Here is a 15,103-nt window from a genome sequence, read left to right on the forward strand (position 1 = left end):
GAGAGAGAGGAGAAATCAGCCAGGGTTCCTGCTCCTGATCACTGTCCAGTGATCCCTGGGTTAGAGAGGGGGGGGGGGAAATCAGCCAGGGTTCCTGCTCCTGATCACTGTCCTGTGATCCCTGGGTTAGAGAGAGAGGGGGGAAATCAGCCAGGGTTCCTGGTCCTGATCACTGTCCAGTGATCCCTGGGTTAGAGAGAGAGGGGAAATCAGCCAGGGTTCCTGCTCCTGGTCACTGTCCAGTGATCCCTGGGTTAGAGAGAAAGAGGGGAAATCAGCCAGGGTTCCTGCTCCTGATCACTGTCCAGTGATCCCTGGGTTAGAGAGAGAGGGGAAATCAGCCAGGGTTCCTGCTCCTGATCACTGTCCAGTGATCCCTGGGTTAGAGAGAAAGAGGGGAAATCAGCCAGGGTTCCTGCTCCTGATCACTGTCCAGTGATCCCTGGGTTAGAGAGAGAGAGGGGAAATCAGCCAGGGTTCCTGCTCCTGATCACTGTCCAGTGATCCCTGGGTTAGAGAGAGAGAGAGGGGACATCAGCCAGGGTTCCTGCTCCTGATCACTGTCCAGTGATCCCTGGGTTAGAGAGAGAGAGGGGAAATCAGCCAGGGGTCCTGCTCCTGATCACTGCCCAGTGATCCCTGGGTTAGAGAGAGGGGGGAAATCAGCCAGGGATCCGGCTCCTGATCACTGTCCAGTGATTCCTGGGTTAGAGAGAGAGAGAGGGGAAATCAGCCAGGGTTCCTGCTCCTGATCACTGTCCAGTGATTCCTGGGTTAGAGAGAGAGGGGAAATCAGCTAGGGTTCCTGCTCCTGATCACTGTCCAGTGATCCCTGGGTTAGAGAGAGGGGGGAAATCAGCCAGGGTTCCTGCTCCTGATCACTGTCCAGTGAGCCCTGGGTTAGAGAGAGAGAGGGGAAATCAGCCAGGGTTCCTGCTCCTGATCACTGTCCAGTGATCCCTGGGTTAGAGAGAGGGGACATCAGCCAGGGTTCCTGCTCCTGATCACTGTCCAGTGATTCCTGGGTTAGAGAGAGAGGGGGAATCAGCCAGGGTTCCTGCTCCTGATCACTGTCCAGTGATCCCTGGGTTAGAGAGAGAGGGGAAATCAGCCAGGGTTCCTGCTCCTGATCACTGTCCAGTGATCCCTGGGTTAGAGAGAGAGGGGAAATCAGCCAGGGTTCCTGCTGCTGATCACTGTCCAGTGATCCCTGGGTTAGAGAGAGAGGGGAAATCAGCCGGGGTTCCTGCTCCTGATCACTGTCCAGTGATCCCTGGGTTAGAGAGAGGGGGAAATCAGCCAGGGTTCCTGCCCCATCCCTGATTTGTGTTGGGAATCTGTTGTTCTGATCTAGGTGATGAGTTGGGATTGGATGTCACTTTGCGATGTGATCAGCTCTTCCTACCTCTGTATCCCTGAGCCAGTGTCCCCTGTTGGAATGTCAGAGACTGAGCAGGAATGTGGACAGTGACTGTATCTCTATTCCCGTTCCAGAGCTGGTTCACCCTCTTTCTCAGAACAATCCAGCAGCTCCCTCCTGAGCGCTGAGGAGCAGTATGAGGATTACGGAGAAGCTGATGAAAGTGACTTCATTCCCAGCAGCCCCTGTCCTGATTATGAAAGCAGAACCAACGGTTGTTCGGACCTGGGCTCATCCGTATCCTCCAGGTCAGTGACTGGACTTGGTCAAAACTCAGGGACACGCGGTTGGGGGTGGGCGGGATGTGTAAGGGGGGTGATGGAGGATGTTCTAACCCCACGAGGGCCCCGGACCGCTCAATTGAACTCCCCGTGGGGCATGTGGAGTACGAGCCCCCCACTGAGGGTCGGACCGCAATGTCGGGCTTGTTAATTCTCCGGGATAAAACCTGGCCTGGGAAGGAGCCGGAATCTCGGGATGGTCCCGGCTGGCACCTGTAGTTGCTGTGTTTCCTAACTGTGAGTCAGAAAGAAACTACTTTTTCAGGGCACCTCATTGACTGAAACAGAGGAAGACTTTTGGGGGGGTTAGATGAATCGGAGAGTGGGATGGGGTCAGAGAGTAAAAGTTGAATGAGACGGAGACTGTCCAGGAGGAGGGAATCTTGTGTTTTTGATTAGGAATTATTAATGGATTGACTCTGTGATCAGAGATTATTGATGGATTGACCCTGTGATCAGAGATTATTGATGTGTTGGCTCTGTGATCAGAGATTATTAATGGATTCACTCTGTGATCAGAGATTATTAATGTATTGACCCTGTGATCAGAGATTATTGATGTATTGACCCTGTGATCAGAGATTATTGATGGATTGACCCTGTGATCAGAGATTATTGATGGATTGACTCTGTGATCAGAGATTATTGATGGATTGACCCTGTGATCAGAGATTATTGATGGATTCACTCTGTGATCAGAGATTATTGATGTGTTGGCTCTGTGATCAGAGATTATTAATGGATTCACTCTGTGATCAGAGATTATTAATGTATTGACCCTGTGATCAGAGATTATTGATGTATTGACCCTGTGATCAGAGATTATTGATGGATTGACCCTGTGATCAGAGATTATTAATGGATTCACTCTGTGATCAGAGATTATTGATGGATTGACTCTGTGATCAGAGATTATTAATGGATTCACTCTGTGATCAGAGATTATTGATGGATTGACTCTGTGATCAGAGATTATTAATGGATTCACTCTGTGATCAGAGATTATTGATGTGTTGACTCTGTGATCAGAGATTATTGATGTATTGACTCTGTGATCAGAGATTATTGATGGATTGACCCTGTGATCAGAGATTATTGATGGATTGACCCTGTGATCAGAGATTATTGATGGATTGACCCTGTGATCAGAGATTATTGATGGATTGACTTTGTGATCAGAGATTATTGATGGATTGACTCTGTGATCAGAGATTATTAATGGATTGACCCTGTGATCAGAGATTATTGATGGATTGACCCTGTGATCAGAGATTATTGATGGATTGACCCTGTGATCAGAGATTATTGATGGATTCACTCTGTGATCAGAGATTATTGATGTATTGACTCTGTGATCAGAATTATTAATGGATTGACCCTGTGATCAGAGATTATTGATGTATTGACTCTGTGATCAGAGGTTATTGATGGATTGATTTCTGTGATCAGAGATTATTGATGGATTGACCCTGTGATCAGAGATTATTAATGGATTCACTCTGTGATCAGAGATTATTGATGTATTGACTCTGTGATCAGAGATTATTAATGGATTCACTCTGTGATCAGAGATTATTGATGGATTGATTTCCGTGATCAGAGATTATTGATGGATTGACTCTGTGATCAGAGATTATTGATGGATTCACTCTGTGATCAGAGATTATTGATGTATTGACTCTGTGATCAGAGATTATTAATGGATTCACTCTGTGATCAGAGATTATTGATGTATTGACTCTGTGATCAGAGATTATTGATGGATTGACCCTGTGATCAGAGATTATTGATGTATTGACTCTGTGATCAGAGATTATTAATGGATTGACTCTGTGATCAGAGATTATTGATGTATTGACTCTGTGATCAGAGATTATTGATGGATTGATTTCTGTGATCAGAGATTATTGATGTATACACTCTGTGATCGGAGATTATTAATGGATTGACTCTGTGATCAGAGATTATTGATGTATTGACCCTGTGATCAGAGATTATTAATGGATTCACTCTGTGATCCGAGATTATTGATGGATTGACTCTGTGATCAGAGATTATTGATGTATACACTCTGTGATCAGAGATTATTGATGTATTGACCCTGTGATCAGAGATTATTAATGGATTCACTCTGTGATCAGAGATTATTGATGGATTCACTCTGTGATCAGAGATTATTGATGTATTGACTCTGTGATCAGAGATTATTAATGGATTCACTCTGTGATCAGAGATTATTGATGTATTGACCCTGTGATCAGAGATTATTAATGGATTGACTCTGTGATCAGAGATTATTGATGGATTGACTCTGTGATCAGAGATTATTGATGTATTGACCCTGTGATCAGAGATTATTAATGGATTCACTCTGTGATCAGAGATTATTGATGGATTGACTCTGTGATCAGAGATTATTAATGGATTCACTCTGTGATCAGAGATTACTGATGGATTGACTCTGTGATCAGAGATTATTAATGGATTCACTCTGTGATCAGAGATTATTGATGGATTGACTCTGTGATCAGAGATTATTGATGTATTCACTCTGTGATCAGAGATTATTGATGTGTTGACTCTGTGATCAGAGATTATTGATGTATTGACTCTGTGATCAGAGATTATTGATGGATTGACTCTGTGATCAGAGATTATTGATGGATTGACTCTGTGATCAGAGATTATTGATTGATTGACTCTGTGATCAGAGATTATTGATGGAATGATTTATGTGATCAGAGATTATTGATGGATTGATTTCTGTGATCAGAGATTATTAATGGATTGACTCTGTGATCAGAGATTATTAATGGATTGACTCTGTGATCAGAGATTATTGATGTATTGACTCTGTGATCAGAGATTATTGATTGATTGACTCTGTCATCAGAGATTATTGATGTATTGACCCTGTGATCAGAGATTATTAATGGATTCACTCTGTGATCAGAGATTATTGATGGATTGACTCTGTGATCAGAGATTATTAATGGATTCACTCTGTGATCAGAGATTACTGATGGATTGACTCTGTGATCAGAGATTATTAATGTATTGACCCTGTGATCAGAGATTATTGATGTATTGACCCTGTGATCAGAGATTATTGATGGATTGACCCTGTGATCAGAGATTATTAATGGATTCACTCTGTGATCAGAGATTATTGATGGATTGACTCTGTGATCAGAGATTATTAATGGATTCACTCTGTGATCAGAGATTATTGATGGATTGACTCTGTGATCAGAGATTATTAATGGATTCACTCTGTGATCAGAGATTATTGATGTGTTGACTCTGTGATCAGAGATTATTGATGTATTGACTCTGTGATCAGAGATTATTGATGGATTGACCCTGTGATCAGAGATTATTGATGGATTGACCCTGTGATCAGAGATTATTGATGGATTGACCCTGTGATCAGAGATTATTGATGGATTGACTTTGTGATCAGAGATTATTGATGGATTGACTCTGTGATCAGAGATTATTAATGGATTGACCCTGTGATCAGAGATTATTGATGGATTGACCCTGTGATCAGAGATTATTGATGGATTGACCCTGTGATCAGAGATTATTGATGGATTCACTCTGTGATCAGAGATTATTGATGTATTGACTCTGTGATCAGAATTATTAATGGATTGACCCTGTGATCAGAGATTATTGATGTATTGACTCTGTGATCAGAGGTTATTGATGGATTGATTTCTGTGATCAGAGATTATTGATGGATTGACCCTGTGATCAGAGATTATTAATGGATTCACTCTGTGATCAGAGATTATTGATGTATTGACTCTGTGATCAGAGATTATTAATGGATTCACTCTGTGATCAGAGATTATTGATGGATTGATTTCCGTGATCAGAGATTATTGATGGATTGACTCTGTGATCAGAGATTATTGATGGATTCACTCTGTGATCAGAGATTATTGATGTATTGACTCTGTGATCAGAGATTATTAATGGATTCACTCTGTGATCAGAGATTATTGATGTATTGACTCTGTGATCAGAGATTATTGATGGATTGACCCTGTGATCAGAGATTATTGATGTATTGACTCTGTGATCAGAGATTATTAATGGATTGACTCTGTGATCAGAGATTATTGATGTATTGACTCTGTGATCAGAGATTATTGATGGATTGATTTCTGTGATCAGAGATTATTGATGTATACACTCTGTGATCGGAGATTATTAATGGATTGACTCTGTGATCAGAGATTATTGATGTATTGACCCTGTGATCAGAGATTATTAATGGATTCACTCTGTGATCCGAGATTATTGATGGATTGACTCTGTGATCAGAGATTATTGATGTATACACTCTGTGATCAGAGATTATTGATGTATTGACCCTGTGATCAGAGATTATTAATGGATTCACTCTGTGATCAGAGATTATTGATGGATTCACTCTGTGATCAGAGATTATTGATGTATTGACTCTGTGATCAGAGATTATTAATGGATTCACTCTGTGATCAGAGATTATTGATGTATTGACCCTGTGATCAGAGATTATTAATGGATTGACTCTGTGATCAGAGATTATTGATGGATTGACTCTGTGATCAGAGATTATTGATGTATTGACCCTGTGATCAGAGATTATTAATGGATTCACTCTGTGATCAGAGATTATTGATGGATTGACTCTGTGATCAGAGATTATTAATGGATTCACTCTGTGATCAGAGATTACTGATGGATTGACTCTGTGATCAGAGATTATTAATGGATTCACTCTGTGATCAGAGATTATTGATGGATTGACTCTGTGATCAGAGATTATTGATGTATTCACTCTGTGATCAGAGATTATTGATGTGTTGACTCTGTGATCAGAGATTATTGATGTATTGACTCTGTGATCAGAGATTATTGATTGATTGACTCTGTGATCAAAGATTATTGATGGATTGATCTGGGATTATTAATGGATTATTAATGGATTGATTTTGCTGCTCCAGCGCTGTTCAGACCCCGAGGAAGATGCGACATGTGTTTAGCAGTGAGTTCCTCGATGTATATTGTTCCCAATGCTCGAAGAAGATGAATCTGCTCAATGACCTGGAGGCTCGTCTAAAAAAGCTAAAAGCAAACAGGTAAATGCACCAGACTTGGTGACCCCACAGTGACCCAATGATAACCCTGTGGTGACCCCCCAGTAACTGTACAGTGACACAAAGGAAGATGGTTGTGGTGGTTGGAGGTCAATCATCTCAGCTCCAGGACATCCCTGCAGGAGTTCCTCAGGGTCGTGTCCTCGGCCCAGCCATCTTCAGCTGCTTCATCAATGACCCCCCTTCCATCAGAAGGTCAGAAGTGGGGGTGTTCCCTATGACTGCACAATGTTCAGCACCATTCGCGACTCCTCAGATAATGAAGCAGTCCCTGTCCAAATGCAGCGAGACCCGGGCAACATCCAGGCTCGGGGCTGACAAGTGGCAAGTTACATTCACGCCACACAAGTGCCAGGCAATGCCCATCTCCTACAAGAGAGGATCTAACCATCGCCCCTTGACATTCAATGGCATTACCATCGCTGAATCCCCACAATCAACATCCTGGGGGTTACCATTGATCAGAAACTGGACTGGACCCAGACACATTAATACTGTGGCCACCAGGGCAGGTCAGAGGCTTGGAATCCTACAGCGAGTAACTCACCTCCTGACCCTCCCAAAGCCTGTCCACCATCTACAAGGCACAAGTCAGGAGTGTGATGGAAAACTCTCCACTTGCCTGGATGAGTGCAGCTCCAACAACACTCAAGAAGCTTGACACCATCCAGGACAAAGCAACCCCGCTTGATTGTTCCCCCTTCCACAAACATTCACTCCCTCCCCCACCGACGCACAGTGGCAGCCGTGTGTACCATCTACAAGATGCACTGCAGTAACTCACCAAGGCTCCTCAGACAACACCTTCCAAACCCACAACCACTACCATCTAGAAGGACAAGAGCAGCAGATACCTGGGAAACCCCACCACCTGGAGGTTCCCCTCCAAGTCACTCACCATCCTGACTTGGAAATATATCGGCCGTTCCTTCACTGTTGCTGGGACAACGTCCTGGAACTCCCTCCCTAACAGCACTGTGGGTGTACCTACACCTCAAGGGCAGCAGCGGTTCAAGAAGGCAGCTCACTCCCACCTTCTAAAGGGCAACTAGGGATGGGCAATAAATGCTACTCCCACATCCCGTAAATTAATAAAAAAAAACACAGTGACCCTCTGGTAACCCCGGTAACTCCACAGTGAACGTGATCCCTTCATCAGATTTAGCAGGTGTTTAAAGTTTAGGGTCTTCCTCACCATGGATCCATGATCTGTGGGGTCCAGGTAGCCTGAAGCTAATGTTCCTTCCAGTGAAGAAACAGCGATATATTTCCAAGTCAGGATGGTGAGTGACTCTCCGTCTGGACCTCTGACTGGGGTCAGGGCCTCTGACTGGGGTCAGGGCCTCTGATTGGGGTCAGGACCTCTGACTGGGGTCAGGACCTCTGATTGGGGTCAGGGCCTCTGATTGGGGTCAGGGCCTCTGACTGGGGTCAGGACCTCACTCGGGTCAGGACCTCTGACCGGGGTCAGGACCTCTGATTGGGGTCAGGGCCTCTGACTGGGGTCAGGGCCTCTGACTGGGGTCAGGGCCTCTGACTGGGGTCAGGACCTCTCACTCGGGTCAGGACCTCTGACCGGGGTCAGGACCTCTGATTGGGGTCAGGACCTCTGATTGGGGTCAGGACCTCTGATTGGTGTCAGGACCTCTGACTGGGGTCAGGGCCTCTGACTGGGGTCAGGACCTCTGATTGGGGTCAGGGCCTCTGATTGGGGTCAGGGCCTCTGACTGGGGTCAGGACCTCTCACTCGGGTCAGGACCTCTGACCGGGGTCAGGACCTCTGATTGGGGTCAGGACCTCTGATTGGGGTCAGGACCTCTGATTGGTGTCAGGACCTCTGACTTGGGTCAGGACCTCTGACTGGTGTCAGGACCTCTGACTGGGGTCAGGACCTCTGATTGGTGTCAGGACCTCTGACTGGGGTCAGGACCTCTGACTGGGGTCAGGACCTCTGACTGGTGTCAGGACCTCTGACTGGGGTCAGGACCTCTGATTGGGGTCAGGACCTCTGACTGGAGTCAGGACTCAGAGGTTGAGGGATTGGTTGAGGGACGAAGGGTTATTGAGTGTGACTGTTGCTGTGTCAGGAACAGGCGTGAATCTCCTGGATGTTCCATTTCTTTTCCAGCCCAAACAGGAAGATCTCGTCAACAGCTTTCGGGAGGTGAGGATTTCTCAACTTGATGTCTGTGTGGAATGTCAGGGTCAAGGATCGGGCGTGGATTCAGCGTCTCCCAGGCAGTGACCTTTCAACCTGAGATAACTGGACTGGAACTGTCCCATTGTACAGAACGCAAAATGTTCCACAGAGTGACCTTTACATCGCACGACCTTTCCGTAGCGTGACCTTTCCGTAGTGTGACCTTTCCGAGCGTGCCCTTTCCGTAGCGTGACCTTTCTGTAGCGTGACCTTAGTGCATACTGGGATCTCTGCACACTGGGATCTCTCTGCACACTGGGATCTCTCTGCACACTGGGATCTCTCTACACATTGGGATCTCTCTGCACACTGGGATCTCTCTGCACACTGGGATCTCTCTGCACACTGGGATCTCTGCACACTGGGATCTCTCTGCACACTGGGATCTCTGCACACTGGGATCTCTCTGCACACTGGGATCTCTGCACACCGGGATCTCTGCACACTGGGATCTCTCTGCACACTGGGATCTCTCTGCACACTGGGATCTCTCTGCACACTGGGATCTCTCTGCACACTGGGATCTCTCTGCACACTGGGATCTCTCTGCACACAGGAATCTCACGGTACACAGGGATCTCTTTGCACTCTGGGATCTCTCTGCACTCTGGGATCTCACTGCACTCTGGGATCTCTCTGCACACTGGGATCTCTCTGCACACTGGGATCTCTCTGCACACAGAGATCTCTCTGCACACTGGGATCTCTCTGCACACTGGGATCTCTGCACATTGGGATCTCTCTGCCCACAGGAATCTCATAGTACACTGGGATCTCTTTGGACTCTTGTATCTCTCTGCACTCTGGGATCTCACTGCACACTGGGATCTCTCTGCACACTGGGATCTCTCTGCACACTGGGATCTCTCTGCACACTCGAATCTCTCTGCACACTCGAATCTCTGTGCACACTGGGATCTCTCTGCACACTGGGATCTCTCTGCACACTGGGATCTCTCTGCACACTGGGATCTCTCTGCACTCTGGGATCTCTGCACACTGGGATCTCTGCACACTGGGATCTCACTGCACACTGGGATCTCTCTGCACACTGCAATCTCTCTGCACACTGGGATCTCTCTGCACACTGGGATCCCTCTGCACACTGGGATCCCTCTGCACACAGAGATCTCTCTGCACACTGGGATCTCTCTGCACACTGGGATCTCTCTGCACACTGGGATCTCTCTGCCCACAGGAATCTCACTGTACACTGGGATCTCTTTGCACTCTTGGATCTCTCTGCACTCTTGGATCTCAATGCACACTGGGAACTCTCTGGGATCTCTGCACACTGGGATCTCTCTGCACTCTGGGATCTCTCTGCACACTGCAATCTCTCTGCACACTGGGATCTCTCTGCACACTGGGATCTCACTGCACTCTGGGATCTTACTGCACACTGGGATCTCTCTGCACACTGGGATCTCATGGCACTCTGGGATCTCTCTGCACACTGGGATCTCTCTGCACACTCAAATCTCTCTGCACACTGGGATCTCTCTGCACACTGGGATCTCTCTGCACACTGGGATCTCTGCACACTGAGATCAGTCTGCAAACTGGGATCTCAGTGCACACTGGGATCTCTCTGCACACTGGGACCTCACTGCACACTGGGATCGCTCTGCACTCTGGGCGCTCTCTGCACTCTGGGATCTCTCTGCACTCTGGCATCTCTCTGCACACTGGGATCTCTCTGCACACTGGGATCTCTCTGCACACTGGCATCTTTGTACACTGGGAGCTCTGCACACTGGGATCTCTCTGCACTCTGGGATCTCACTGCACTCTGGGATCTGTCTGCACACTGGGATCTCTCTGCACTCTGGGATCTCTGCGCACTGGGATGTCTCTGCACTCTGGGATCTCACTGCTCTCTGGGTTCTCTCGGCACACTGGGATCTCTCTGCACACTGGGATCCCTCTGCGCACTGGATCCCTCTGCACACTGGGATCTCACAGCACTCTCGGATCTTACTGCACACTGGGATCTCACTGCACACTGCAATCTCTCTGCAATCTGGGATATCTGCACACTGGGATATCTGCACACTGGGATCTCTCTCCACACTGGGATCTCCCTACACACTGGGATCTCTCTGCACACTGGGATCTCACTGCACACTGGGATCTCTCTGCTCATTGGGATCACTCTGCACACTGGGATCTCTGCACACTGGGATCTCTGCACACTGGGATCTCTGCGCACACTGGGATCTCTGTGCACACTGAGATATCTGTACACACTGGGATTTCTCTGCACACAGGGATCTCACTGCACACTGGGATCTCTCTGCACACTGGGATCTCTCTGCATACTGGGATCTCTGCACACTGGGATTTCTGTGCACACTGGGATCTCTCTGCACTCTGGGATCTCTCTGCACACTGGGATCTCTCTGCATACTCGTACCTCGCTGCACACTGAGATCTCACTTGCCAATGGGATCTCTCTCCACACTGCGATCTCTGCACACTGGGATCTCTGTGCACACTGGGCTCCCTCTGCATCTCTGCACAGTGGGAACGCTCTGCACACTGGGATCTCTCTGCATACTGGGATCTCTGCACACTGGGATTTCTGTGCACACTGGGATCTCTCTGCACACTGGGATCTCTCTGCACACTGGGATCTCTCTGCACACTGGGATCTCTCTGCATACTGGGATCTCTGCACACTGGGATTTCTGTGCACACTGGGATCTCTCTGCACACTGGGATTTCTGTGCACACTGGGATATCTGTGCACACTGGGATCTCTCTGCACACAGGAATCTCTCTGCACACTGGGATCTCTCTGCACACTGGGATCTCTCTGCACACTTGGACCTCGCTGCACACTCAAATTTATCTGCACACTCGGATCTCTCTGCACTCTGGAATCTCTCTGCACTCTGGGATTTCTCTGCACTCTGGGATCTCTCTGCACACTGGGATCTCTCTGCACACTGGGATCTCTCTGCACACTCGAATCTCTCTGCACACAGTGATCTCTCTGCACACTGGATCTCTCTGCACACTGGGATCTCCCTGCACACTGGGATCTCTGTGCACACTGCGCTCTCTCTGCAAACTGGGATCTCTCTGCACACTGGGATCTCTCTGCACACTGGGATCTCTCTGCACACTGGGATCTCTCTGCACACTGGGATCTCTCTGCACACTGGGATCTCTGTGCACACTGCGCTCTCTCTGCAAACTGGGATCTCTCTGCATACTGGGATCTCTGCACACTCGAATCAATGTGCACTCTGGGATCTCTCTGCACACTGGGATCTCTCTTTACACTGGGATCTCTCTTTACACTGGGATCTCTCTGCACACTGGGACCTCGCTGCACACTGGGATCTCTCTGCACACTGGGATCTCTCTGCACACTGGGATCTCTCTGCACACTGGGATCTCTCTGCACACTGGGATCTCTCTGCACACTGGGATCTCTGCGCACTGGGATCTCTGCGCACTGGGATCTCTCTGTGCACTGGGATCTCTCTGCACACTGGGATCCCTGCACACTGGGATCTCTCTGCACACTGGGATCTCTCTGCACACTGGGGTCTCTCTGCACACTGGGATCTCTGCACACTGGGATCTCTCTGCACACTTGCATCTCTCTGCACACTGGCATCTCTCTGCACACTGGGATCTCTGCACACTGGGATCTCACTGCACACAGTAATCTCACTGTACACTGGGATCTCTTTGCACTCTGGGATCTCTCTGCACTCTGGGATCTCACTGCACTCTGGGATCTCTCTGCACTCTGGGATCTCTCTGCACACTGGGATCTCTCTGGGATCTATCTGCACACTGGGATCTATCTGCTCACGGGGATCTCTCTGCACACTGGGATCTCTCTGCACACAGGGGTGTCTCTGCACACTGGGATCTCTGCACACTGGGATCTCTGCACACTGGGATCTCTCTGCCCACAGGAATCTCACTGTACGTTGGGATCTCTTTGCACTCTGGGATCTCTCTGCACTCTGGGATCTCTGCACACTGGGATCTCTCTGCACACTGGGATCTCTCTGCACTCTGGGATCTCTCTGTACTCTGGGATCTCACTGCACAATGGAATCTCTCTTCACACTGGGATCTCTTCGCACTCTGGGATCTCTCTGCACGCTGGGATCTCATTGCACTATGGAATCTCTCTGCACACTGGGATCTCTCTGCACACTGGGATCTCACTGCGCTCTGGGATCTTACTGCACATTGGGATCTCTCTGCACACTGGGATCTCTCTGCACACGGGGATCTCTCTGCACACGGGGATCTCTCTGCACACAGTTATACCTCTGCATACTGGGATCTCCCTGCACTCTGGGCTCTCTCTGCACAGTGGGATCTCTGCACACTGGGATCTCTTTGCACACATGAATCTCACTGTACACAGGGCTATCTTTGCACTCTGGGATCACTCTGCACACTTGGATCTCTCTAGGATCTCTGCACACTGGGATCTCTCTGGGATCTCTGCACACTGGGATCACTGCACACTTGGATCTATCTGCTCACGGGGATCTCTCTGCACACTGGGATCTCTCTGCACACAGGGATGTCTCTGCACACTGGGATCTCTGCACACTGGGATCTCTCTGCCCACAGGAATCTCTCTGCACACTGGGATCTCTGTGCACTCTGGGATCTCACTGCACTATGGAATCTCTCTGCACACTGGGATCTCTCTGCACACTGGGATCTCTGCACAATGGGATCTCTGCACACTGGGATCTCTCTGCACACTGGGATCTCTCTGCACTCTGGGATCTCACTGCACTATGGAATCTCTCTTCACACTGGGATCTCTTTGCACTCTGGGATCTCACTGCACTATGGAATCTCTCTGCAAACTGGGATCTCTCTGCACTCTGGGATCTCTCTGCACACTGGGATCTCTCTGCACACTGGGATCTCTCTTCACACTGGGATCTCTCTGCACACTGGGATCTCTCTGCACACTGGGATCTCTCTGCACACTGGGATCTCCCTGCACACTGGGATCTCTCTGCACACTGGGATCTCTCTGCACACTGGGATCTCTCTGCACACTGGGATCTCTCTGCACACTGGGATCTCTCTGCACACTGGGATCTCTGCACACTGGGATCTCTCTGCACACTGGGATCTCTGCACACTGGGATCTCTCTGCACACTGGGATCTCACTGCACATTGAGATCTCGCTGCACACTGCGATATCTCTGCACTCTGGGATCTCTCTGCATCTGGGATCTCTCTGCACTCTGGGATCTCTCTGCACTCTGGGATCTCTCTGCACTCTGGGATCTCTCTGCACTCTGGGATCTCTCTGCACTCTGGGATCTCTCTGCACACAGGTATACCTCTGCAGACTGGGATCTCCCTGCACACTGGGCTCTCTCTGCACAGTGGGATCTCTGCACACTGGGATCTCTCTGCACACATGAATCTCACTGTACACTGGGCTATCTTTGCACTCTGGGATCTCTCTGCACTCTGGGATCTCACTACACTCTGGGATCTCTCTGCACACTGGGATCACTGCACTCTGGGATCTCTCTGCACACTGGGATCTCTTTGCAGACTTGGGTCTCTGCATAATGGGATCTCTGCGCACTGGGACCTGTCTTCACACTGGGATCTCTCTGCACACTGGAATCCCTCTGCATCTCTGCACACTGGGATCTCTCTGCACACTGGGATCTCTGTGCACACCTGGATCTCTGTGCACACTGGGATCTCATTGCAATCTGGGATCTTACTGCACACTGGGATCTCTCTGCTCTCTGGGATCTCTCTGCACTCTGGGATCTCTCTGCACACTCAAATCTATCTGCACACTGGGATCTCTCTGCACACTGGGATCTCTCTGCACACTGGGATCTCTCTGCACACTTGGATCTCTCTGCACACTTGGATCTCTCTGCACACTTGGATCTCTGCACACTGGGATCTCTCTACACACTAGGATCTCCCTGCACACTGGGATCTCCCTGCACTCTGGGATCTCTCTGAACACTGGGATCTCGCTGCACACTGGGATCTCTCTGCTCTCTGGGATCT

At 48.6% G+C, this 15,103-nt stretch overlaps 1 protein-coding gene across 3 annotated transcripts in view; it reads left to right on the forward strand.

Annotated features, from left to right (window-relative positions):
- rab11fip4a (RAB11 family interacting protein 4 (class II) a) overlaps window positions 1–15,103 on the forward strand; it is a 375,285-nt gene that overhangs the window by 94,547 nt on the left and 265,635 nt on the right. For all 3 annotated transcript variants that reach the window (XM_072483892.1, XM_072483889.1, XM_072483890.1), the window contains exons 5-7: window positions 1,495–1,668; window positions 6,702–6,836; window positions 8,983–9,018. In XM_072483892.1, coding sequence (XP_072339993.1) covers window positions 1,495–1,668; window positions 6,702–6,836; window positions 8,983–9,018 — 345 coding nt within the window. The remainder of the gene's footprint in view (window positions 1–1,494; window positions 1,669–6,701; window positions 6,837–8,982; window positions 9,019–15,103) is intronic.

This window comes from Scyliorhinus torazame, chromosome 18, assembly GCF_047496885.1.
Source record: "Scyliorhinus torazame isolate Kashiwa2021f chromosome 18, sScyTor2.1, whole genome shotgun sequence".
NCBI classification, from domain to species: domain Eukaryota; kingdom Metazoa; phylum Chordata; class Chondrichthyes; order Carcharhiniformes; family Scyliorhinidae; genus Scyliorhinus; species Scyliorhinus torazame.